The 27,287-nt window shown below is 39.9% G+C and overlaps 1 protein-coding gene across 2 annotated transcripts in view; it reads right to left on the bottom strand.

Moving 5' to 3' along the window:
- The window catches only part of LOC124164863 (serine/arginine repetitive matrix protein 2-like), a 300,271-nt gene extending 273,595 nt beyond the window's left edge, over nt 1-26,676 (bottom strand). For both annotated transcript variants that reach the window (XM_046542072.1, XM_046542073.1), the window contains exon 1: nt 25,336-26,676. In XM_046542072.1, coding sequence (XP_046398028.1) covers nt 25,336-25,411 — 76 coding nt within the window. In that variant the 5' untranslated portion in view covers nt 25,412-26,676. The remainder of the gene's footprint in view (nt 1-25,335) is intronic.
- Between the last annotated feature and the right edge of the window lie 611 nt (nt 26,677-27,287).

Genomic DNA, 27,287 nt, shown 5'->3' with positions numbered 1-27,287 from the left:
TCCACAGACACCTTTCTTCTTCAAATTCGGTCAGTTACCCCCGGCGGTTCTTTCCCGTTTTTTTTATCGCTCTACGCCGCGAAGCAGACGCCGAGGATTGACTCAAAAAATTATGCCAGAACGTCAAAAACCGCATCATTCCTCACCCAATGCCTTTTTGGAGTTTGCGTTGCTTTCTTCATACAAAGATGAAATCATGAGGCTCGATTTAGCCGTTTCATTAAAGTGTAATTCTACTGAAATTCAACTAGTAGAAATCCGAAGAGTGGAATCGTATTATTTGTGGAATTTCATTTATTTCAATATCACTTAAAATAGTTCGAATCGTTGTCACACAGATAATTATCTAGACTCATTGTCGGGTACTACATTGTGATGCTTTAAAGCGAACAATAACTTTTCAACGAGAATCATGCACTTCTCATCCCTTCTGCCTGTAATTAAATTTGTAAAATACGAAAGCTATAAATCATGTTCGAAAAGACGTGGTGGCCTAAAATTCCGCATCACTTTAAGTTAGTCATTCATCGTATATTTTAAGCGATAAGTCCAGCACAAAAATGATAATTCCATAATATTAAAAGCAGCATCAAAATTGCATGAAATGGTGCTGTCAAGAAACCCTGTACGATTAATATAGAAAAATCAAAACAAAATCAATTTTTTTACAAACCAAAAGTTTCTTTTCACTGATACTGTGGAAATAAGTTTAATAGAACTAAAAGTAAGATACACAGCATGCAGTGGAATTGGTTAGCATCTTTGCACCAAATAACGGTCGACTTCGAAGGGTGAAATGTGAAAGAAAGAATCCTCTTGATACTTCACTAATAAAAAAGAACTTTTTACGCTAGACTAACCGGATGGATGTAAATTGGTTTTATTAATGCCACCGATTCAGAAAATATGGTTTAGACAAAGGGATCATTCAAAAGTGGGCAGGAAATTCAGACAGTACAGCAAAAAATACTCGTTTTTGATCTCTATCAATCACTTACCATTCGGTATAGTGATTAAATCCATGGGTTTCTTTGTGAGACGACTTTTATGCCAAGCGTGACCCCCCAAACCTTCATTAAAACTCGTTCACCGCTACTTAGCTTGACTTAACTTTACGTTACTGTAGATTTGAATACTTTTAATAAGCGCTTTCTGTTTCACAACAACTTTGGGTGGCATACTTTGACTTGGAATTGTCATTATATGAGAAAAGGTTCGATTTATTTTAATTATAGCCAATAGTAAGACAGATTACAGTGAATTTCAATACACAATTACATTGAATGAAGGCGCAAAGGTACTTAGACTTAGAAAGGGCTCAGATTTCTTGAGCCATTGAGAATAGATATCTTTTAGAGTAGAACGGAGAATAACCTATTAGAATATCATTATATTTACATGTGCGATAGAGGCGATAAATTTAGAGAGATATTTTGCCGAACGGATAGGTCTGGGAATTCGTCATTCTCCCGAGCAATAAAGCACTCTAATAAATGCTAGGCGGAACTTCGTTTCGTACAAGTCCTTTATATTTGCTGACAATTTGTGTCATAACACGCCCATTAAGGTGACTTGCGGGGTAGTATGCAGATTTATGCGAAGTCTATCAAAATTTATTTCATGATCGATGTGTGACTTAAGTTGGGATTAATGGATATTTAACCTATAGTTTAGGGTCATAATGAACCAAGTTATGGTGCTGTGAACGCGGATTTAGGGTCGAATCTTCGACATCGGAGGGTGGAGAGAAGGTTCGGTTAAGCATGCGGAAGAGATCGTTAAGCACATTCAAGCTCGCGCTCTGCAAAGTGCTTTCTCTTACGGCGTGAATATTATGCGGTCATTGGGGCTCGATCTCTAAGGAAAAGCGCTATCACCTTCATGTCCCAACAAACGGGTTGAAGCGCCAGACTGTACATGATGAACTATGAAACATCATCGCATCTTCCGCTGAGCAAATATGAAGGGTTAACTGAACAAGTTGAATTAATGCTCCACCGTAAACTTCTTCCAATCGGGTATTATAAAATTCGACGAAATAGAACAATGAAAGAGCGAAATCAACTTTCATACCATTAGATCAAGGGTCTTCAACCCACGGCCCGCCGGCTAATTTCTTGCGGCCCTCACAGATTAAAGATAATATTGTATCGCACGACACAATAGAAAATACATATCGACACACTCGTCAACAAATAAACAATGTCAAAAAATGCATTGATTTATTGAACTTTTTAGTCAATAAAATTATTGTACATTGACATTATATGTTTTTTTTGATTTCATTGATGTGGTGGAAAAGTTTCGTGGCCCTGAGGACGATGTAAAATTGATTTTTGGCCCCTGCATTAAAAAAGATTGAAGACCCCTGCATTAGATGATGGTCACTTGAACAATAACAACGATAATTTAACAATTAAATTACTTCTCTGTGCATTTAAGAGGAATGAACGCATTTAAACCCCTGTTTTCTACGACCCTATCATCACATTTTTTGTGCTTTCGTAAATTTTTGCTGCATATACATTGTGAAATGATTGAACCGAGGTAAAAGTATAAACCACGGATACAGCGCCCTTTTCAATTTTATACGTTTCAATTTTGTACTAAAATTGGTAATCTTCCTTAAAACAAAATCTGATAAGTCATTTACAAATTGTGGCGCCAAGCTTCCACGGCAAATATTTGGCTTCTAAAGTTCTTTTGCTCATACTGCAACATCTTGTTTTAACCTGTTTAATTAAGCTAAAGGTATAAGTATAACTCATCACTCGAGAATATTATGGTTGGATCACATTTTTCAATCATCCATTAAAGTTTTTATTTAATGAAATTGGACGAATTGGTTCTATTTCAATCGCACCTAAAGACGAAGCTTTCGACATAAATGTATAAATATATTCAACAAATAGTATTCAACTTATCTCTTATGCAAAAAATAAAAATGCCTAATTCATAATTAAGTTCCATTACGAAAAAGTTATAAAAAGGTGAAATCTTTTTACAAACATTTACATTACATTTATTTTTTACATATATTCACCATATACTTTTCAACTTATCTATCATGGAAAATATAAAATATGCGTAATTCATTCTTAAGTTCTCTTGGGGAAAAGTTAAAAAAAAAAACTGATTTTTTTACAAACATTAAAGCAATAAAATTCATTAACATTTACTGACGAGATGTTGCTTGACCATTGTGAGTCTAGTGTCAACATTTCTCTATAAATACGGAGTTATTCATTTCATTATAAGGCAACACATAAGGGAACTGACCGCTCAATTCAATTTCGCAAGTTATTGGCCATGGGTGATTTCCCTTTTGATGGTATCCATTAATCAAACAATGAAAAAAATGGGGTGAGTTCATGGTCTGATTGAGAAAGCCGCGAGACGGGAAATTCCATTGCTATAGTTTCGGGGTATCCAGATGTTTTCACAAATAGTGTAGGCATATTGGCCTCGAGGCCTAAAATCAGAGAGAAAACTCTCTAGCTCCAGGGCAGATAAACATCGCACTTATTTTCAGCATTTTTGAAATTCGAATTTCCTAAAGTGTGGCAATAAGGTTTGAAACCACTTCCGCGTGACCTTTTCTCGAATTGAGATGTGGAGACAAACAAGAAGAATATTTACCGCAGCATTCCGATGGAGCCGGAACATTCCCGCAAGCATGGAGAAAAGTCCCTCTCAATATAGTAATAGAATGATTCCAATGGAAAAGGAATTCATCCATTGCTATGCACTAGTTCTTTTATCAAATTTTACTATCATGTCTGCCTATGATGTCCAGTATAAGTAAAGAAAAACATCGGTTTAACTCAAATCAACGTACAGAATAAAGATTGGGTGAGTATTTCATCTCAAAATGAGAGGAAATGAAACAGAGCTTCAATATCTAGGGAAATTTAAGCCTTGGATGTTGAAGACTAAATACTTGAAGTGCTCTATTCTATTGTAACTTACACTCTCGAAGTTCAGTCAGGCGCTTTTCGTTTATTAAATGTTTCTCTTTCAGACGCTCTTTGGCTTTTCATTACAAGAATTTTGATGGGAAACAATTTTTCCCCAAATTTTCTACAATGGCGAATTAAATGTATCAGTCACTACCACCATACGGAACTACCACGGACAACAATCAATTAAAAAAAACTACCGGATAAAACCTCGCCGGAGCAAAGAACAGGGACAACGAATATTCATAATATCAAATCATCGCGGGGAAAAGGAGACATAAAACACAAGGCAGACAAGTCATCCTTGAGAAACAATAGGGTGGTTTCCTATTATTTTTTATTGCCTAAATCGAAAGATTATTACTCCTGGAGTACGCATTCCACGCTCTTGGGTTTCGAATAACGATATCTATTTTTCGCAATTAAACGAAAAGTGAAAATTTTCAAGCGCGCGAAAACGCGACGGCTAAGAAGGAATGATGGGAAAAGTCCGTGTGACGCATTTCTGGTTCCCGCTGCCGCCCTGTGAGGCGACCTTGAGGCGAGGCTTGAGTGCTGATACGACGCAGGCTGCTAGCAGGTAGCAGAGTACCCTGATAGCAGGTAGCGCTTGGCTTAAATATGGATTATTACTACCTTATCAAACAAAGGAAACTTTCCGGCCTTACACAATTTTAATAAGTGATTATTAAGAGATGTTTCCCTGAGCTCTGTGACTCATGCATACCTTGGTAATCTCAAACGTTGTAAAACTCCTATCCTCTCGTGTAGAAACTAGGTCCCTGTGACGTCACCTGGAGAGGAATCGCATGGGCGCCAATGTGGCCTTTTTCAAATGAGGTTAAATTGACCATTGCTATTCATTTAAACTGGAATTTCTAAAATCAAATAATATGGGTATTATGAAAACCCTAATGGTGGATAACGAATAGAAATCAATACATTTCGTTTTCTTTGATGAAGGAAACCACCCTATTGGAAGTAGGACTACCCTAACGAGACCGAAGATAAGACCACTCGACCACACCGGAAAATTTTCACAGTTTAGCAATTCACTCTGAGGAACGCCGCAAAGCTAAGCAAATTCCCAGCATAGAAGACGATGAGGAGTCGTTAGTGGCACACTCGCTCCATGTTTGGAATATACGTTCGATTTTCCACACTCGAGGCGCTGGACCGCCAAGCATGACACACTTTCCTTCCATCAACCTACTAAACACTCTCCACACACACATTTTTTCCTTCAAACACTTCCGACCTTGAATGTGAAAAACAAATGACCCGACGGAATGGAAAATCGGCCGCCTTTTCAATGCCATTCCCGCTGTAATCATCGCGGACAGGAAGTTTGGGGGCGTAATTATAACAAGGGCTATCGGAAAGTGGAAGAGCAAAGGAGTCATTCCAAAATAAAAGAGAATCGATGATTACGCACAGAGAAAATGAACAGAGATAAATCATGCTTGACTCAAACTCAATTCCCCCATTCCCGTACTGAGTGGATACGTATTTTATTATACTATTTCAGCCACTTCGTTGTCTCTGAATAAGAAAGAGTATGTGGGAGTAGAAGGGATTATTTTATCCAATATCTATTTCCCCATCTAACTACATAATTCGAAAATTCCATAGCAAAAGTTTGCGAAGAGTACTAGTGGCACCAAGTATGATATGGAAAATATGGAAAGCATTGCAATTCAATCACTTCGTGTCATTATTATTCTTCACAAGCCTTAAAATGGAATTTTTAAATTAAGCAGTTAAAATGGAATTGGATCTGAGGTTTCCGAAGCATTTCTCCTCATCATTAACGGCTATTGGGAGTTCCTCCGCGTAATTTTGTTCAACGACTAGTGTCTAGTGTTGCTGTTTAAACAACGCTACGCGGAGGAGCGCCCGGAAGCCTTACAAATGAGTTAGTTGGGAAAATAGGTATTCGATAAAATAATTTTATCTAGTCTACAAACATAATTTTAATCTTGTGTTCGGAAACCAAATTGTTACCTACTACGCTCGCAACCGCTAAACATGCAACCCCATAACTGACCAAGAGCATTCCGACATTTTCAAAAGTGAATGCACGCCAATGAAAAGCTAAGCGCCTGCTTGAGAGAGGCACGCCATACATCGTGTAGACACGCTCGTGCTCCGGTCACACGATTACCTAAACGCCGAGAGTTAAAAAAAAATCGCAGTAATCATGGCAAGGTCACTCGGCGATCCGTTTTCCTGCTCCAAGAGAGAAAGGTGCGTCGGAAGATAAGGGGCAGAGATCGTTTTGCGCTCAGCTTCCTCGCCCGCCACCTGCAAGAGCCTCGCTCGGGACCATTTTTACGCACCGCTTGGCAGAAAAAAAGAGTAAAAGACACTTTCGTTTTCATTACTGAGGTTCCAGAGCGAAAGGGCAGGTTGCTCGGGAAGAAATAGGAGCAGACGGACTTCGGGGAAACCCATTCGAAAGGGCCAAGCAGGAATCGTGTGGGAAAAAGTGGAAAAAAATTAATCACTCGTGGAAGAGTCATGAAAACAAAAAAAACAGACTTTGTTGCGAAACGTTCTGAGCTTCAATCGAAGGAGAAGAATTAGAGATGAGAACTGTTTAAGGTTTCCAGTTTTAATTCGATGTATATTGTTTAAAAAATTCCGTTTTAACGTTCTATACTGAATATTAACAAACGCCATGGCCATGGCTTCGATAATTTTACACCTACAACTTGATAATTATATAACCGTATCAAAACCATATTCAGTGTTGATAAATTTTCCGTGCGGAACGTAGAAAAAGGATTTCATTTCCCTGCAAGAGATACATCTTTGCTTCAGAGCTGTGTGCAATAGATGCTCTGAAATGGAGGCTAAAAATCCTTTCCCCAAGTTATCCTTATCAGGTCATACCTTATCACTACTCAACAGTCTCTTCCAACTTTTCAACGCAAAATTCCTAACGTATAACAGTGTTGCCAGATGTGTGCATAGTAGCCTTGAGGAAAGTTAGAGGTTCATAAAATATACGCAAAATTAATGCAAATAAAAATTTAAACCTTTTAAGCAGTACATTGGATAATTGGGAGATTCCTAGAGTTACTACTTTCGTATGTACCTTAAAAGTTTAAAGTTTTTTTTACTAAGGATTGGGACTTAATTGGCAACGCTGTGCTACGTAATTTCCCTGTTTAAGCATAGAGAGAATTGCTACACTAACAGCCCACAGTAAAATGAAAACGTGGAAAACCTCTCTAGGGATTCTGCGGTCCAGATGGAGAAAAATGGTCCAGCCGCGTAATCAACCCTCACTCGGCAAACTAGTACCCACCACGCAAGCACGCACAAACACCCACGGCGTTTGCCGTCGTGGCGGGGACTGGTATGGGGCGCAGTCACGCCAAGGCACTGGAGGCAGTGGAACGGCCTCTGCATGCCACCGCTTCAGTGTCGAGTGACGCCTCGGTTGGGAGTCGCAGGGGTTGATGGGAAGGGGTGGTCTTAGAAATGGGAGGAGGGGAGGAAGCAGGATGAGAGAGAGACTAGGATTAAAGAGAATAAGCAGCGGAGGAGGGTGAGGCGGGGCGAACAGATGGGGAATAAAGACTCGTGTGGCCGAAGAGGTCTCGAATCTCACTGATGGTGGCAAGTGGGCAGTGGGGCAAGAATCAAACTAAAGTGCGCCACTTTTACTTCAGTTTTCGACTAAAGACTCATTAATTTTGCAGCCTTATCAATTTAAGTTTGGAGAATTGTGTTTACAGAGAATGAATGAATAATATATTATGATTAGAGATGCGTGAAAATCGCAAATGCGATAAATGCGATATAGATGCGATGACTGGACTTTTATGATATTTTTACGCAAAATTGCCTTTTCGACGGCATAGGGGCGAAACGTGGCCGCGAATTGCAAGTGGGCGCCTGCAAGCTACACCTCCGCCACTATATGTCTAATTCCTTAATTTATTATTGTTCTACAACATAATTATTTAAAATATTCTGTATTTTGTCATATAACTGTGTGTCACTAAATTTTATCGTCATCAACCTCATTATGAAAATAAAAAAACAGACGCTACAAAATGCGATAAACTGTTGTTGAAAGTGCGATAAAATAAAAATGAAAGTGCGATATTCACGTATCTCTAATTATGATTCATCTACATCTACATAACACCCCGAAAGCCTAGTCTAGTAGATAGAGCTCTTGGCTACTGATCAAAGTGTCCCTTGTTTAAATTCCGACTAAAGTTCTCGGACATCCTCATTGCAAATCCTCGGAGTGAGAGCTAAAAGTATGAAAATCCGTATAAATGTTAGAAATATTTTGATATTTCACAAATTCTCACGCATTTTGAGATTAACCACACTCTCATTGAGCGTATGTAGAACAACGAAGAATGAAATAATGGCTAAGAGCATACATTAAGCGTATTAATGATACACTAAGTGATAACATTGGAAAAAAATTAGTTGCAGGAAGGCTACTCTGCTACCTATCTTTTAGATGCAAATAATTTCCTCTTATAACCATTAATTTTACAGTGTATAGACACAAACTTAATGGATGAACTCTGGTAAAACCAGAATATATACGTAAGTTCGCAAACTGCAATGCCCATTTACGCACCTGCATCATCCATTTACTTCAGCAATCACGGTCGCTTCCTTATTGAGTGTCGACGGGATAATAATTCAAATTCGGTTGATTCATTGGGCTGCAAAAGGATGGCGTTCAGTGGGCTGCCATATCCGGCAGGTACTAAAGAGGTATGCGTACAGAGCAGTTCGTTACGTAAGAGAAATACGTTAGGAAATCAAGAACCCAGTAAATATTTAGAGATTATTCAGAGAGGGAAGCGATTAAAGGTCATTACTTTCGACATGTATGACTTTTTCACATCCTTCTCCAATAAATAGAAGTTTAATCTCCTAGCATTTGGAGAGTAAACGGTAAATTATATATTTTTTGAAACATGATGACTATTGGAGGTAAAATAATAACTTTAAAACAGGTTACCGCAAAAAAATATTTAAAGGAAAGGATTGTGCAGATTTTTAAAATTTGACTTGCGCAAACGAAAATTATATGTTTCACATTTTTTGACGAGTGGATAAGTGTTACTCTTAATGATAATCATCAAGGTAACCGAAAAATAACGGTTGCAAAGATTGTTCTCACGCACATAGTTTTTAAATTAAACATTGAGTAGGTAGGTACATGTGAAGACTAATTACATTCACACTGTACGTGATCACAATTATTTGGGGAAATTCCAGAAAATATAAAGTACAACACGGAGATATTTTCAATTAAACGCTATGTTCAATTCAAACTTAGGTATTTCCTTCTCCTGGTTTTTAAATGGTTTATAAATCAAAATGTTTAATGTGGAAAAAGTAAAAAAAAAATTTTTTTTTACTTTTTCATTGCCTACATTTATATTGCTTTCATAAATTGTCATGAACAATTGTCCTGATTCAGGTTCACATTGTTAATTTACAAGTTTCTGCTAACAAAAACAACACACTGCACACAGCACTGATAAATGCGCATTTAATACGACACTTATTAATGAACGATAAAGTCAACTTCCTGGTGAACAATTTCTCGAGTTTAAAAATGCTTAACAAATGAACATGGTTAACCGGAAAAGCATTAAACACGCCTTCGGTGAGTCGAGAAATTTCGTAAAGTTATATCAAGTTTGTGAACGGGCCTTCATTGTTGCCCATGCCCAGCTAGGAGTACCAGTCCAACCGCGTTCACAGAACAGTCCATGCGACCGAGAGTATCAGAGGGAGTCCCTGGGCAAGTTGGAGAGAGAGAGAGAGAAAGGGATGGTGAGCACATTGAATGAGAAAAATTAAGAAGGGAAGAGAGGGGGGGCATTAAGGGGGTTAAGTGGCTGATGGGAGCCCAGCCCGCAGAGGGGATGACGGGAAGGGCTGACCGACATGTAATAGGGTGACGATGCGGGTGGGAACTATAATAGAAGCGGTGGCGTTTAGAAGGGGTACTCCCTCACTGGGAACCAAGAATAGATCAAGCTAACAACAAACAAATTTGTGACGAGGACCACATTTCACAGCCTCCGAAACCCATAGCACGAGGCACTGCCATGGACCCAAAGGCAGGCAGACCGGAAGAGATCTTTCATAGTGCCGGCTGTGTCTATTCTTTCCGCTGCAGATTTACTTATCTTCAATTCACGCTATCACCTTTAAATTTGCTGGGCACACAGTGTACGGAGAAATCAAGGGTCGAGGCCTTCCAAATGTAGTGCAACAGAAGAATGATGAGGATCAAATGTATCGACGGATTAAGTAACGAGGAAGTCCTAAGAAGAGTAGGAGGGAAGCCTCATGAAAATCTTGGCAAGAAGACGAAATAACCTTAGAGGCTATACAGGGTGTCCTATTTATCTTGACCACCCGAAATAACTTTTTGTCCAGATGAAAATTCAAGAATGTGTAAAGCAAATGTTCATTATCCGTCAAGGGGACATTAATCAGCATGATTGCCTTCCTTGTAGCTTTATCATTTACAAAGATATGAACAGCGGTATATCTTTTTGATATGGCATCCTATACTTTTTATTCATGAATTCATTTCTTCTCCTAAAGACTCATTCAAAAATCTCCTTTACTTAATTAGTACTTATTTCGGGTTCTCAGCCAGGTTAATTCTTTTGTATAAGCCGACGTTTCGAGAGACGACTTGTCTCCCATCTTCAAGGTCGTGTTACTCTTTGGAAGTCCAATTTCACACTGCGAAATTTCGGCTTATACGAAGGAATTAATCTGGCTGATAACCCGAGAAGAATTAAGTAAAGGAGATGAAAGGTTGACGGTTGATTTACTCCATAAAATTATTGTATAAGTAAGGATACATCGTAAAGTGGAAACCCATATCCCGAGAGAATCCCTACTACCTCTTAGGTTTCTTATATTAATATTATTCACCAGGAGAAATTAAAATCGTTTTAATCCCCTTGTTTGATTAATAATGAACATTGGACTAAGTGCCGCCTTTTGCATGGTGCCCTATGCGGCAGCGTATTTTGCTTACTGCTTAAACTGGTCCTGAATGTGTACCTACCCTGAATGAATTAAGAAGATTCCCTACGTTTCAATCAAGTACTTAGTCAGGAAAAAAACAGTCAGGCGGCCTCTTAAGAACTCCTGTAAGGGGAAGCAGACGTTTACAAAACAGCGTCCTTGACGGCTTCCCGACTTGTCACACCTGCCGACCAAAAGGCAGTCGACGAAAAAGTTGCATCCGGCTGAAAGATATTTCCCCAGACGGGCCTGAAGACGGTAAAAAAATGTTTGAGAGGGCATATTTCCTCTGGGGGTTTCAACTGATCTCTCAGGCAGTCCAGCAGCGTGATTAGGAGAGCAGAAGTGCCCATTCACCGGAAATAAAGCTAATGATAGCCAATTTCATTGTAATTGCACATAAATGTACCCAAGCTCCAGCAAAAGCAGCAATATCTAGGTTAATATACCGAATCTGAGCACGATAAGTAGTAATTCTTCTTTGAACTATCTTCACGATAATGGTTCATGGGAAACAAAACAGAAAATCAACTTTTGAAATGAGAATAAAACATACCTTCTACCCACTTAATTACATCGGAGTAAAGTAAAATGCTCAAAAACTTTGTTCCAATAAAAACCAGAATCGCACAAGCTCAAGGCCGGGATATCAATTAGCACGGACTCGAAATATTTTGAGTGAAAATGAAAATTAATAACCAAGTTCTAAAGCTAACTTATATAATATTTTACATAAATTACAATGGAAAATTATTTTTATGATCTCAAAGCTCAAATATACCCATAGGTGTATCTGGGAAAGGGGGTCGGTAATTAAAATATGGAAAGTACAACGATTATTCACCATCTAAAACATTGTCATTCAGTGCAGCATTATATTTGAAAAGTAAACGTAAGCGGTGTTATTTAAATAGGTTACTGATTAAAGGATCGTATGTATAATACAACTGTGGATACGAATTTTAAAAGGTCAACATTCCGCATTCACTTATTTACCATCTCACATGTCTTATATCATAAAACCCCCAGCATGCACATTTCTTGTTTATCTCATGATCAGCTGGTAGATATAAAATAGTCTGAGCATAATAATCCGTCTATTTTAAAGCATAAACAGACAATAACTGAGAGAACATTAAGCACAGCATCGACTATAACACTCACAGACCTAAGATAACCTTTCCTCGCCTAGTGGCGTCAAATTCAAAACAACAGCGCTTTCGGTCGTGAGCTCCTCATAAAACATGCAGACAACGAACAGCAACGGGAAACACGGACGAATCGCACTTAGAGAGCATTATTGCGGAGTTCAGGATGACGACATCAGGGAGTCATAGAGGAGTTCGAACTTTGAAATTCTTGGGCGACGATCACCTAAGAAGTGCCAAGGAGGCAGGCAGTTTCTGCATGTTTGAGCAGCATGACCATGGGTCCTCCAAAGAACCATGTAGATAGAATGAGAAATGCCAAGATGATAACAAAAATTAAAATAGAATAAAACAAAGTTTTTATGTGAAATCACAAAGTTAAAATATTCATTCTCATTAGAACAAATTCAAAAATGAATAATTTCACTGATGCAGCTATTTTTTCCGAGAGAATTCAGCAGCATATTAATTATACTAAAATACTTTAAGGCAGTCCATTGTAAAAGTTTTTGTTCTCAAAATAATAACAGCATCAATTTTCTATAACAGTGTACAACATTGCAGTGGACATAGAAGCAACATCCCATTCTATAACGAGCCTGCTTCGTTATAGATCTCGAATTGGCAATACTCAGTGCACCTAAAACTATCTATATTCTGCAATCACGTTCAATCCTATCCAATTTCCTATTTTAAAACCAGCCTTGTTATTTATGGATCTCGATTTGGCGTTATACAGTGCACCTACAGCGGTACATAGTGTCAACAAAAGTGCACAAAACTGCAGTGGATATAGAAGCAGCATCTTCATCAACAACCACATGCAAATCCTTGATAACACTGGACCACAATCGAAATTACTACACAGCCTTACAAGCTCTCGACATAAACACGAAGGCACGCCATTCAGAAATGTGTGTACCTCCGCTAATCCATGCACCGTCGATGTCTTGAAGGAAGGCAGCGCGAGACGAAGAGGAGGAGCGTGATGAAACCTTCGCGACGAAAACAATTACGAAACTTCGAAGCTCGATTTCCTTATCCGACTTTTACGGCGGCGTCGTAAGAACGGTACACAAGAGCGGGGAGGAGAGATAAGTAAGTAGAAGAAATGAGGGTAAGCCCTGGCTCTGGAGAAAAGTCTCGGTTTGCGGAGTTTTTTTTAGCGGGGAGGTAGGGCTTGGGTGTGGGTAAGGAGGCACGGATGGCCGTCCTTGAGAGCGTGTCACGCATCCCGAAGCACGCGCAGGCACGGATATATATGTATATATATATGTATTCACGCCGTGATCTCCCTCGTTCCCTGGGTGCATTACGGTATTCGCGAAACGAACGGAGACTTGACGAGTGGAGCTCTCGACCTGCCACCTAGCTCTCGAAGGAGGCACGGAGGTGGTGGGAAACAAGACAGAACACGGCGTGAGAGTAACAATTCGCATCTTTTTTTCTTCTCTCAAAACGGGATTAAACCCGAAAAATGAGCACAATTTTATCTCCGGGCTCTTTCTTTGTTTTCCTTTTCATTTTTTTCCACCTCTTTGAAGGTTGGATATATAAGATATAGTGCCCGTCAAAATTTTAGCTTGTTGCACATCTTGTAATAGGGACGGCTGTCTAAAAGGCGTATGGCAGGGGGTGTTAGGACACCAGCCATTCACACATAAAAATTAAGTGCCCCAAGGAAATTACGACAAGCATTTATTAAAGTCCTTAATGGTTCGGGGGATAAACGAATTCCCATATCTATGCGTTCGGTAAAACATCTCTCTTAATTTATCGCTTCTGTCGGACCTGGAAATATAGTGCGGCTCTAATATTATATTCTCTGTGTCGCTCCTAAAGATATCCATTCTCAATTGTTCAAGCCTAGCGCGCAGCCTTCGAGTCTCCAGTGGCTCCCTGCCTAATTCGCTTAACATCTGGGTAACACCATGATATATTGACGAGAAAGGCAAACATGAGATGAGAAGCATTATTTTACAATTGCTTTCCGATCCCTAAGAAGACCACTGTAGTAGGCTCCGGCGGTTAGACTTCAACAAATATAGAAGTATTTAAAAAACAGTTACCGATTTTAACACTTAAAAAATGAAAATCGGTCTACACATTCACTCACGCAGAGCAAGAGGAAATGTTTTCGGCATGAAAGCAAGAGTAGTACAATTAATGATAAGAAACCATTTGTGCGATCACGATAAAAGATGGAATCCATTCAGGAAAACATTGAATTGAATAAGTTTCTATACCCATGGTAAGTGCAGAAAATTAGTTCCCTTATTGTACAATTTTTTCACCTTTACTCTTTGTAAAATACTAATGCATGCATGACATTTACTGCAAAAGCCATTTACTGCGATGTATAAAGGCACTACACACACAAACAGTCAAGAGACGAGGTGCTACATCTTGTAGCTAAGGATGCGATCTAGTGCAATAAACAAAGGTGGTGCTGTCATATACGATGTCAAGAGGTGTCCATTTGGGAAGCGTTATGGCGGCGACTGAACCCATACGTGGAGTATTTTGCATTTTCTGGTAATTGGCAGGCACTTAAAAAGGATGGGGCCCTTTAAATATACCTTCGTGGAGCGACTTCACAACCATTTCTGTCAATCCAATACCAGTAATAACATCACACTCACGCGATAGAAATTACCCTACTCGGTGTAATTAGCGAGCTTTAAAGGTAATAAATGGTCCGAGAAAGCTTCAACCAAAAAGAGATTTAAAGGTCCATGCAAACTATCAGAAATAAAATAATTTTTAAACAAGTCCCAGCGTTGTCCCCGCTGTTAATGTGTCTCATCTGACAACCCTCTTTATGCAGCAAACTACGTGATAGAACCACAAATGACTTCATTTGCAGCGTTGAACGACGGCTTGTGATTGCAAAGTATGAAAACTCCACCCGATGTAGACCTCGCCCGCGAGCTCCAAAGGCATTTCCTTCCCACACGAACCGGCTTTTCAAAGTTGTCTCGAGGTCAGACTATACTCGACAAGATGGTTCATACGTCGCCTTGAAGGAGTAGAAAATACCTTACAGTGAGACAAACAGTATTCACCGTTGAAAGCCTTTGCTTCACGAAATCCAGAGCAGAATAATTAAGGAAAAAATGAAGGAGAGAAAATTTGGCGGTGATGATATCCTGGGAAATAATCAGGTTAGGAGAAATAATCCAAATGGAAATTACTACAATTTCTCACGATTATCAAATTTATTTCGTCCTAGATTCCGTTGCTACTAAAATCATCTTCAAGGTGAAGAAGATGATGTAGTAATATTGTAACCTAGGACGTAATAAATTTTATAATCGTCGAAAATTGCAAGTATTTTTCTTCGATTTGGAAAAATCCCACTGCATCAAGCTTGAATCTTTGAATTTTATTAATATTCGGGAGGTTCGAAATATCTTCTATATTTGACACATCGGTAATAAAATAACACGACCAGAAGATGTTAACTAAGTACTACTTACTTTCAGAGTAAAATTTATGTGATTACACTCCTAGGGAGTGCGAGGGTTGACACAGTGAGTAAAAATATCAAAGGAGTTATCTACCTATGCAGAAAATAGCAAAATTTCCCCCTAGGTGTAATTTAACTTAAGAGGAGACATCACTTTTGCTCAATCGGTTTTTTGTGACAAATTTCTTGTTTTTAACTCGTGCTTTAATTTTGAAAATTTTGAGATTGAAATTTTTTTAAATCATAGCCAACGTATTTTCAAAGAGGAAAATTTAATAGTTGAGATAAAGATAAAAATTGCGGTTTACCGTATATACCTACCTTGAAAATATTAAAACGATAGCTTAAGTTTTATAGTGACCTCTCTCAAAGACTGGTCGTATTTAATGTTTTCTTGAGATAGATAATACTTGTTTGGAACAAATGCCATCATATTCCACGATAAGTAAGATAAGTGTTTATGAAAATTAACGCACCTGATATAAAAAATACAATGACTAAGCCTTCTTCACCTTTATGTTATTAAATGGCGGACAATTTCTAAAGACGTAGGGCGATAAATATAATAACAATGTAACATAACAACAAAAAACAAATTACTACAGATATTTCAACTGTGGTATAAGTATTTTTTTAACGCTTGAATACGTGTTTATTAATTTTCATCATTTGTATGTAATTCTATCACTGTAATTTTAAATGTTATCAGAGGATTTTTCTGAAGGAAACCGTCCCCAAATTGGACTGGTCGGGAGGAAGATTTGATTCTATCCAAAAGATTCAAACCATAGAAAGAGGCCTGTCACCAACGAGGCAAGGTGGCTCTATTCGAGGCCAGTGGCTTGGTTCTGTAGGACGAGAAGAAACGAGAGGAATTCATTGCATGGGAGGTTGTTGTCTAAGAGGGAGGACGGGTGTGGGAACCAAGAACTGGGATAGAAGGAGACTTCCCCTCTAGAGAGAATGTGTGTTGAAACACCCAGGAAACCAGTGGGTGTGAACGAATATAATTCCTAAGACAACCCTTCAGAACTCAATGGGGATTCCAACAATCTGAGCAGATGCAAGTCGGTGCATTTCTTGCTGAGTTCGTTCAACTATCACCATAGTACCACTACACCAACTACCACCACGGAATTAGCTCTAATGTAGTTAAAGTGATATCAGGTGTTCCACAAGGAAGCGTAATCGCCCCCCTTTTTCCATTACATGCATAAATGATTTTCTCCCAAATCAACAGTAAATTACGTTTATTTGATGACTACCCTGTCATCTGTCGCGAAATTAGTGATCTCTCTGACTATAAAATTCTATCATCGGATTTAAACAACGTTTATTTGTGGAGCCAAGAGTGGGTACTCGAACTTAGTGTAAGCAAATGCATGTCGGTGGCTTTCCTGCGGAGTTCGTCCAACTATCGCCATATTTATGCTGTGGACGGTATTAACATAAAGGCAACAAACAAAGTGAAGTTAACCTGGGAGTTACGATTAGATCAAACCTATCGTGGGAATACATATTAGGAATATTTTTAGCAGAGTCCTGGAGAAGTTTGGGTTCGTCAAGCATATTGTGGGAAGATTTTTGAATGAAAAAGTAAAAGAAAGGTGATATATCGCACTCGCCCGACCACACCTTGAATATACAGTGAGCGTATGGGATCTGGTGCTGAAATACTTAATCGTGAACTGAATAAAATACGAAGGAAGGCTGCGCGGTCCGCCAAAAATTGAGACGGGTGTACAAAGATCGTTATCCAGATGTTAACCGATTTATGTTGGGAGCCGCGGGAGACTCGGAGGCAGCGCGCTAGGCTTAGTTTGCTTGAACAATTGAGAAAAGATATATTTAAGGGCGACACGGAGAACATAATATTAGAGTTCCACTAAACATATTTCCAGGTCCGACAGAAGCGATAAATTAAGAGAAATATTCTGCCGGACATATAGGTATGAGAATTCGTTTTTTCCTCGAACCATAAAGAATTTTAATAAATGCTAGTCGTGATTTTGCTTGATCATTTGCTTTTTATATGTAGACGCCTGGTGTCCGAACACACCCCACCACACGCCTTTTTATGCGACTTGCGGGGTAGTCTAGATGTAGAATGATAGGTATGCGCTTCCTTTCTCTAAATGGCCCAGGAATTTGATGGGGGCGGGATGTAGTAAGTATAAATGAATGCATTAAAACCGAATGCGGTCGAAGGGATTACAGAGGGAATGCCTCTCATCATTCCACGGGCTGGCTTTCTTCCGCACTAAGAGCACTCGGCCGAATCGAAAACTTAACGGATGTACGTATTTTTTTACTCTCATCTCTCTTTCTCTCGCGCATTCAAGGGCCACTTTGAGGTTCTATTCTCAGAAAGGAAAGGTTCATTAATATTCCTCACCTCGGTAAGTGGGATGAGTTACGTGGGATAGATCATTGATGATGTAAAAATAGAAGAAATACGTCGCTATGAAAAAGGCTAGCAGATTGAAGAGTGGAATGGTGAATAGCGTCAAACCAATCTTAGGATTGTTGACTTGAAGATGATGATGATGATGTTTATAGGGTAGTCACTAACAAATTTGACGGTAAGGTTGGATATTTATGCGTACATAAAGAGAATTCTTCAATCTACTTCAACGACCACTTTTGGGTAGTTATTCACTGGTTGTGAGTAAACAGCTCTGAATTGATTATGAGAAAACTGATCAGGCAATGTAATTTGAAGGGATATCCATAACTGTGGTCACCTGTGCCTACAGAAAACCTTTATGATAATTACAGAAGGGAGACAGCTATTAAGACTTACCAATAAGCACAGATGTGCAAGAAAACATCAAATTCTCGTTTGCTACGCCAAAAAACTTCTATCAAATACGAGGATTATATACTAAGGTTAGAGGGGTCACAAATGTACAAGAATATTAATAGGCAGCGAAAGAGCACAGGAAAAAATATAACCTAAAAAAGTCAAAGCTTTGATGTCGTAAACAATTAATTATCCCATATAGTCTATATGAGATGAAAATCAATCAGAAAGACTGGTTTTGCAAACGAAGAGCTTTCGAGGCATAACTTTACGCTCGAATTTTTAGTAGCAGAAACGAATTATTCTTATTGTTCATACGTTACAAACACGGTGAGCATCAATTTTTCCATTTCTATACAACGCCATTTTTAATAGCGTCCCAAAACGCATAACACTTCCAAGCTTATCCGTCAAGTTGTAGTATCATTGAGTTTTTTTTCTTTACCTCTATTTTTAACGTCATCTCGTTTTATGCCTCTTATGTTTCATGTGTCAATACCTATCATTCAAGACACTGAATCAACATATGGTATCATTTCAATTTCCCTCAGCATATACAGTATTCGAGAACTTAACGGATATAAGTATACTTGTCACAAGTAAGGAAAGTATACTTGTCACAAAAAATATTCCTTACCAGCGTCAATTTACCTTTCTTCAACACAAAAAAATTGCGGGGGGCCTCTTTCAGGCTCATCCCAGGCACAATTGTTCCAAAACGGTCGATTACCTCGACGAAAATTTACAATACGAAAGACGGGGGAAGAATTTAATCAAACGCCACGATTTTTGAGGGGAGTGTGCCAAGTCAACGGGGAAAATATTCCTCGACCACTCCATCTCCGCCGACCATTAAGCTAATGCAACGATTTCTCCGCTTTAGTTGGACACATTCTTTGCGCGGCCGAGGAGGGGTTCCCGAAACGCGGCTGATTTAATCGTCCTCATCAACTTTACGGCTCAGGCCTCCAGGGGGACCCGTTTCGCCTCGTCTAATGCTGCCATCATCTCCGTTCGGCTCCGACGGGTGTAAAGGCACTGCTAACCGCTAATGTTTCGAAAAGGAGGGCTCGCAGTCACTGCCAAATGAGGACTTTCGCCAAGTCAGAAACCTAAAGAGTCCACCAACTTTTTGGGTATGCCCATCAGACTTTGTCAAGATTTTTCGAGACTTAAAAACTTTTGAAATTAAATGTAGTCCCAACCTCATACCAAAAAATTTTAAATTTCCATACTTGACGATAATTTTGAAATTTCATCGGTGATATGAAAAAAGTTTTAACACTCGATACAATACATGAATGTAAAAAGAGCATGCATCACTTACGCTTAACAGGTCTCGATTGCTTGCAATGTGTATGGATTTATTACATTTGTTTATTTGTTTTATGAAATTTACTCCTCCTCCTCCTTTCTCTTGCCAATATTTTGGTAATTTATAGTAATTATTTACGAAATATCAAAAAAATTTACAAGTATTACTTACAGTGTCCATATTTTCCTCAAATTTTCAACTGTTCCTGACACACCAGATGGATTCGCGAAATTTTTCCAATTTGCGAGTTCCCGAAATGCGATCCAGAGGAAACGCGCGATAAACTCGACCTGATCAATTTCTTTCGCTCCCTTCCGGTTAGAGGATGCAAACAAAAAAATGCAAACGCGGAAAGACAAAAGCCGAAGGACAAAATGCACAATGGTGCGGAAAGCAACGTCCAAACTTGTTTCTTACCCTTCTGGAAATGAAAAAAAAATGACTGATCACGAAAATTAGCCGCAGACTGTTTTTTCCCCCTTCCGTTCCAGGAGAATTGAACTAAGATACGTGCTCTTTTCGAGTTGGATACCAAAATTTGGGAGAAAATCCACCGATCTGATTTCATCCTGGCTCACCAGCCCTATTAAGCATGGAGGAATAACGCGTTTGACAAGTTCAAAAGATTAGATAGGTTTGAGTGTCACTTATGGTAATGAACGAAGAGTAACTCCTATTCGCAGTCGAAAAAGTAGTTCTGGGTATCAAGCGGTCTTGTACCGCGAATTTAGTATGCACTAAAATAGGTAATTTCGTGTACTTAGTGGCAACGTCTCCCGCTATCAGCGTACACGAATTATTTTCATCGATCGTCTTTTCTTTCCGTTGGAAGAAAAATAAAATTCCATTCTTTGAGGAAAAAAACAACATAATTTTGTACTTTAGGCAGAGGATTGATTTGACAGTGTAACCAGGCCTTTACATGATTAAAACCAAAATTAAAAGTGTTACTTTCGAATGAAGAAATAAGAGCAATTCTCACACCGACAGACATTGTTATTTAATGCCATTACTGGGATGTCATAATCATACTGTTACATTGTAAAAACGACAATCAAAACTGTAACTTTTGAATGAGAAAATTAAAGAGCAATTTTCATACCTTATCATACCTACTAAAATTTTATTTAATTACATCATTAGGGTGGCAAAGTCAAAGATCGAACTCCACTGAGCTCCCAAGGTCACCTCATTCCGACTCGAGACAATTAGCGTCACTGTTATCAAAAGCTTTGTCCTTCAAAAACTGAATTAAGCCTGAGAACGTAGGAAGCAGGGGAGCACGTCAGGGATTCCGGAAACGTCGAGTCTTACCACGCAAAGGGAAAACGATGCCCAAATCCTCGGGGGAAATTCGACCGCCCATCAGCAGAACAATCGCTTCATTATGCCTCGGATTCTCTGAAAGTGGATAAACTGGAAAAGCGTCCACTTGATAGACTCGCATTATACGATGCACACATGCAAGCACGCTTTCCCACGAGCTATGGGCGTAAGCGCAAATAATAACTTGGTCTCTCACTCGCTGCCTTATCGGAGGAAATAACTATACGGTGACCACAACACAACCGCAGACGAACCCCGCGGGGGAGAAAATGCTTTCACTGCACATCGATGATTCGACGGATACTGAGTTTCTAAACTTAAATTTCTGGAATTTTCCGTGTTTTTTTCCCACACGTAGCTCCTTTAACCCAATGATACACTACTCAAAGCTTACAAAATCAGGTCACAATTGCCCGAACGAAGTGGTAAAGTAGCTATATTACGGCTAAAGAGAAGGTTAAAAACGAGACTTCCGCCCAGTCCAGGCAAAATAAATCAATCAGATCCAGATGCTTGGGCAGTCTTCCCTATAAATATGAACTGAATTGGAAATTATAATTATTTACCACCCTGTCCGAGTTTCTTCAATTCCGGAAGAAATGAAATTTCCAACAAAAAGAAAGCTATTTCCCGTTACGAATGTCTGCCTTGATATTAAAAAAAAATATTTCATGCGTACCACAGCAATGACACACTAGAAAACATCTTAAAAGTAGCTCTTGAGGTTTCATGCTTTATACCTGGTCAAACTTTACCATAAAGTTTTGATTCGGTAAGGAAAAAAAATCTTCAGTTTGACTTGATTCGCGTGGAAATTCGAAATGAATTTATTACTCAGCCTTGTTATACTTGGCCTAATTTAAAATTAAATTATCTGATCGACAAAGTTTTCCCATTTCAACTCTAGTTATTAGAAATCTCCGAAAGTTAACTGAACAAGGCTTCAATTAATAAACCTCTTAAATCTCACCCAGCCAAAAGATGCCCAGAATAAATATGTTACGACGATGCTGCCGAGAACCAAGTCTCATCTCCGTTCAATTGTATTAGGATCAACTATGTGGAAGTTAATACTCTAAAATGAAAAGGAGACTTCGTTGATTTCCACTAATTAATTTTGTCCGTACGACATGTTTCGAATCATAGAGGTACTAGATAATGACCTCTATGGTTCGAAACATGTCGTACGGACAAAATTAATTAGTGGAAATCAACGAAGTCTCCTTTTCATTTTCAAGCCTCATCTCGTAGAATTCTCCGCAGAGCGGCGCTGTCGAGTGCAGTCCCTGAGCGGAGAGAGATGGGTGAAAGGTGATGCCTTGCTGGATGCAGAATAAAGAGGGCGGGGTCGCGGAAAGCGGGCAAAAAACGCGAAATCTCCCGAAAGAGAAGAGGCGAAGAATCCCGTCTCTTGGGGCACTGATTGGTAATTCGATAGGTCGATGGGAAAATCGTCGGAGCGAAAGGATTCGGGAATTCCGTTCGGAGGAGGAGGAGGGGGGGGGGTTGGATCATGGATGCCACAGTACCACGGCACGAAATGCTTTCCGTCCGACTTGAGATCATGCACGTCGCGTGGTGTGCAACTTTTCCCGACCTCTCTCTCTCCGTGGAAAAGGCCTTCCCCCCTCACACCGCCTTAGCCCTCATGGATTTTTCCCACCCGTCCCCCAGACCACCTCCTTCGGGGAAATGAGGCTTATTATATAAATAGATGGGGGTGAGTGAGGGTGGGGGTGAGGGAGAGAAAAAGGAGTTTACCGACCGGAATGCTTGGGCAAAGTTAGTTCGCACGACTTGTGGGAGTGGCTCAGTTTTTGCTCGCATTACGACGTCCACATCTAACAAGAGCGGCGTCGTGGTTGCCATGATAACCGCAGTAAAGCCGTATTGGATACTTCCACTCGACTTGCGAGACTTGATGCAAAAATAACATTCAGCAATTATATCACAGGATTACACTTTAACGAAATCAATTCAAGTATTTTTACGCCAACTTCAAATTGAAAATATATTTCGAAATTTATTTCGTGGTGTATCTGCGTTTAATGCTGGCAATTTTTTTATACATTGCCAGCAAGTAATAATCTCTCTCAGACTATGTAAAAGTCAAATCTACTAAAGCGGATTTTCCGGCGTCGTACACACGATCCAACTCATTGTAAGGGGTAAACAGAAGTTGCCTAAATACAAAAGATATATGACATCAATAGTGAGAAATTTCATACAAAGCCTCTGATATTCCTACTAGGAATACTAATTACTAATGGGAAACAAATCAATGTGGAATTAACAAAAATGTCGATAGTCACTGCCTCATTTCCTAGTTGCAAGCTCCAGCGAAACGGCTTTCGACATCAATCGTTAGAGGGAGATTGCAGACGACCTTTCGAGAAAAGAGCTCTACGTCTTCCTTTGTAGGAAAACAAAGAGACATATAGTAATGGAATTGAAGAGTACTGGGAAAGAAGTTAAAATACAGAAAAAGAAATGGTCTTTTAGTTAGAACTTGTACCTACAAACTTTATAATTAAGGGATGACAGCGTTGAAATGTAAAGGATTTTGAATTCAATTTTGCGAGGAAAAAAACGACCATCAGGAAAAATGAAAACATTAAGTCTAGCCATTTCAAACACGAGTCGAGCGGAATAAACTATTGGCACATTTACATGATCTTTATGAATGCCCACAGGGTAAATTCTGCGAAATAATGCAGGGAGAAATCGATAAAAACGTTTGTTTCAGGTATATCTTCTGTTTCAGCTTTCAACAATGTGCATCAATTAACTATAAGGAAATTTATACAATGCGTTTAATGTTGACAACAATGTTTTCATTTTGTCCGCAAGTAATAATCCCTCTCAGGCTATGTAAAATTCAACTGCATTAAAAGCGGATTTTTAGGCGCCGCCGTCTACCCGATCCAACTCATTGTAAGTGGTATCCAACCACTTAGAGGACGGAGTGTTGCGTTGGTTTTTGGCAGCGGAGGGGGGGAGGTGATTGTTTGGGCTTCGTAGTGACTCTCTGTTGCAAGGGATTACGTCCGCAACGCCTGTGGGAAGAGCTACAAACAAAGGCCGACTCACGTTTAGCCAAGACTGGCGTTTGAATTGGCGTTGACTACGACATTTTAATGATGAGAGAAAAAGGTTGTACAATCTTTGCGTAAAATCCTCCATTCTACAAGCGATCGCGCACTGGTTTTCAATTACAATTAATTAAAATTCACATGCGCACCTCAAGGCACCATTGTTGACATCATGTCGGCATAACGTTTTCTTATAAACAACGGTAAATGATGAGTGATCGAGCAAACAAAAAACTTGCATGAACATTCAACTAGTCAGTTGGGAAGCGAAAGGAGGAAATGAATAGGATATTGGAACACGTTCAAACATGAGACAGTCATCGCATAACTAACTGAACTATTGGCTAGCTGCTACAAATACAGGAGAAATTCTTCCGAAATAAGTATATAGGACGCAACAAAGTAACCAAATGATACGCAACTGAAATAAATCTTTTTAGAAAAATTAACACCCATTGCAACCGTTGAATTTACATTTGACAGCTTCCCATCGATTTATATCAACGCAGAAAAATTAAAAATAATTATTAATGGTCGATAAATGAAATTGAGCGTATGACACTTCATTAATTACGGGAAAAATTTCAAACTCCATCGAAAATTGAATAAATTAACGGCCGCAATGACTGAAATATAATTTCAGCGCCCGCTATAATGTATCATATGGATATTCATAAAATAAATACTCCCTTCATTCGCGGTAGAGCACGAACGAGAAATCAAGAGAGTCACCAATTAGAAGGTCCCACTGAAAACAACACGAAACTGAAAGAATATCCGACGCCTAACCGGTTGGCGGCAGTCCAATTCCTCACTTTAAGTCACGAAACATATTTGACGAGAGAAAACTGAGAATTACCATGAACTAACTACTATGTGTGTGGAACTATTTATTTCCACTTATTCTATATATAAAGCTTGAATTTCTATGGTCTCATCATTCAGAAAAAAACTAGCCATATCATTCACAGCCAGCGTCATGTTTACCCAGCGACAATCTCCAACGTAATAATGACACAAACGCATGGCCACATCTTTCCGCGCCAAGTTCAAGAACAAGCACGCCCCCCATCGTCGCGTTGGAGGACGTTTATGGACGAAAGGGATTGCAATGCGTTCGTGATTGCGTGCGCGATCGTGACAGCGAGTGTTTCGCTTTTTCGACGTCGTCGTTACCTGTGACCACCAGTCCGGAGAGGGCCGCAGCAGCCATTCCAATCTTGGGTTGCAGGAACACGATCCGTGGCTCCATGGCTCTCCCGGACAAGAAATACACACAAACTCGGGAGGAGGAGGAGAAGATGGCACGGAAGATGCAGCAAGGACGCCGGAGATGAGCAGGAAGAGGAGTGAAAACTTGGGGGGGAGGAAGTACGATGGCCTTTTGTTTTTACCAAGCAACGGCAGCACACACGAGCTCACAGACGTTTGGAACGAGCGAGACAAACTCCCTCGCTTGCACTCACACCAGTACGGGGAAAACACAAAACCTTTTCCGACCTGGGAAATGAACGATACGACCTCAACCAGCTCTCCCCGAGTGAAGGGGCTGCCTCGCGCCGAGATTTGCGAGCTGAAAGTCTTCGATTCTTTTTCCCTCTCACTCCATCCGACCGCACAATGTCTCTCGCGGGTGCCGGCTCTTGCGGAGAGAAAAATTTACGGCTACCGGAGTCGAAGGAGCCCGAGAAAGAAAACCCTTTTTTCTTGCGTTCTCCAAATCTCCGCACTTCTTCGACGATGTGTACACTACGACCCGTCCCCAAAGTCCTCAAAGAGGATCGCAAAGGAAAATAAAGAAACAGCTGAAGTACGTAGTGAGTCTTTGCTGTTCATCTACCTACCACACGACCCGTCTCCTAAGTCCTCAACAGCTCGATAACAAAGGAAAGAGAAAACAAGAGAGGTACGAAGAGAGTCTTGCTGTTCATCTATCTATCGACGTAGCACACGACACAACCAGCGGTGGTGTAAGATGGCATTGGCGCGCTACATCCAAAACACCACGATTTCCTCTCCCTAAGACGGCCAATACACGCAGGAGGGTGGTTTCAAGTCTGTTGCCACATGAAAAAAAGGTCCTTCTGCAGTTGCGCACGGTAGCCGGCCGCACTGTTTTAACGATGACTTCCTTTACGAGCCTCTCCGAGCTGGCGGCTCAATCCTGGGCACTTGGAGATGCATGATCGCATCCGAGTTGACCACGGAGAACTGCAATAACACAGGAGGGAGGCCGACAGCAGCAGCGCGGCATGTGTTCAGACACAGAGACCTGGCCGGAACGAAACGAAACTGACTCAGCCCACCGCTCCGGTGCGGATTAAAGAGTCGGGAAGGAACTGAAGACGGGAGGTTTGCGTTGGGGTGAATCGAATGGGGTGTCCCTGTACTTGCTCATGCAGTGGAAGGAGCAGTTGGGTTTGGAGGTAGAAGGATGAGGAGTTGGGCTGGTTGTTTGTGGAGAGACCGTAAGGGGGGATTGAGATAGAAGTGGTAGTCGCGTCAGCTCATAACCAAAGCCCATGCCTCACTGAAGTGAACTGGAGGAGAGAGAGAGAGGAGAGATAGTAGGGGCGGTCAGAGATGTGTGGAGGTGGGGGAGGAGGGGTGGGGTGAGAGGGGGGGGGGACGTGGAGATGGATGTATATAAGGAGGGGAGGTAAGTGTGCGTGAACTTTCGTTTGGTAGGAGATAGCCAGGGCTGGGCAGTATTTCAAATTCAAGTATTTTAATAGTACGTATTTGAAATACATATGTAATTTGCATTTGGTATTCCAAATATACGACCTGATGGTATCTTGTATTCCAAACACAGATTTTTGGTATTTTCCCAATCTAAAATAATAATAAAAATATAAATTAATTTGTGAAATACTTATGGAGTAGCTCTGATAACAAATCTGTCACATTATGCTTCAGATAATACTTCGTTTTCGCAGGAATCCTTGTCTTCATGTTTGCAGCAATCCATAGCGGTCTAAGGCTGGTTATATATTTTTTAAGATCTCTTAGTTTCGGTTCAAAATTATTTTGTATTTAAAAGGTATTTAAATACTATTTTGTAGTTTTTTTCAAATGCTCGAGTCTTTGTATTGTGTATGAGTATGAATTTTGTATTTCAGATACAC

Source organism: Ischnura elegans, chromosome 9 (assembly GCF_921293095.1).
Source record: "Ischnura elegans chromosome 9, ioIscEleg1.1, whole genome shotgun sequence".
Lineage (NCBI taxonomy): Eukaryota > Metazoa > Arthropoda > Insecta > Odonata > Coenagrionidae > Ischnura > Ischnura elegans.
Note: the sequence above shows the minus strand (reverse complement) of the source record. Positions and strands in the feature narration are given on the sequence as shown.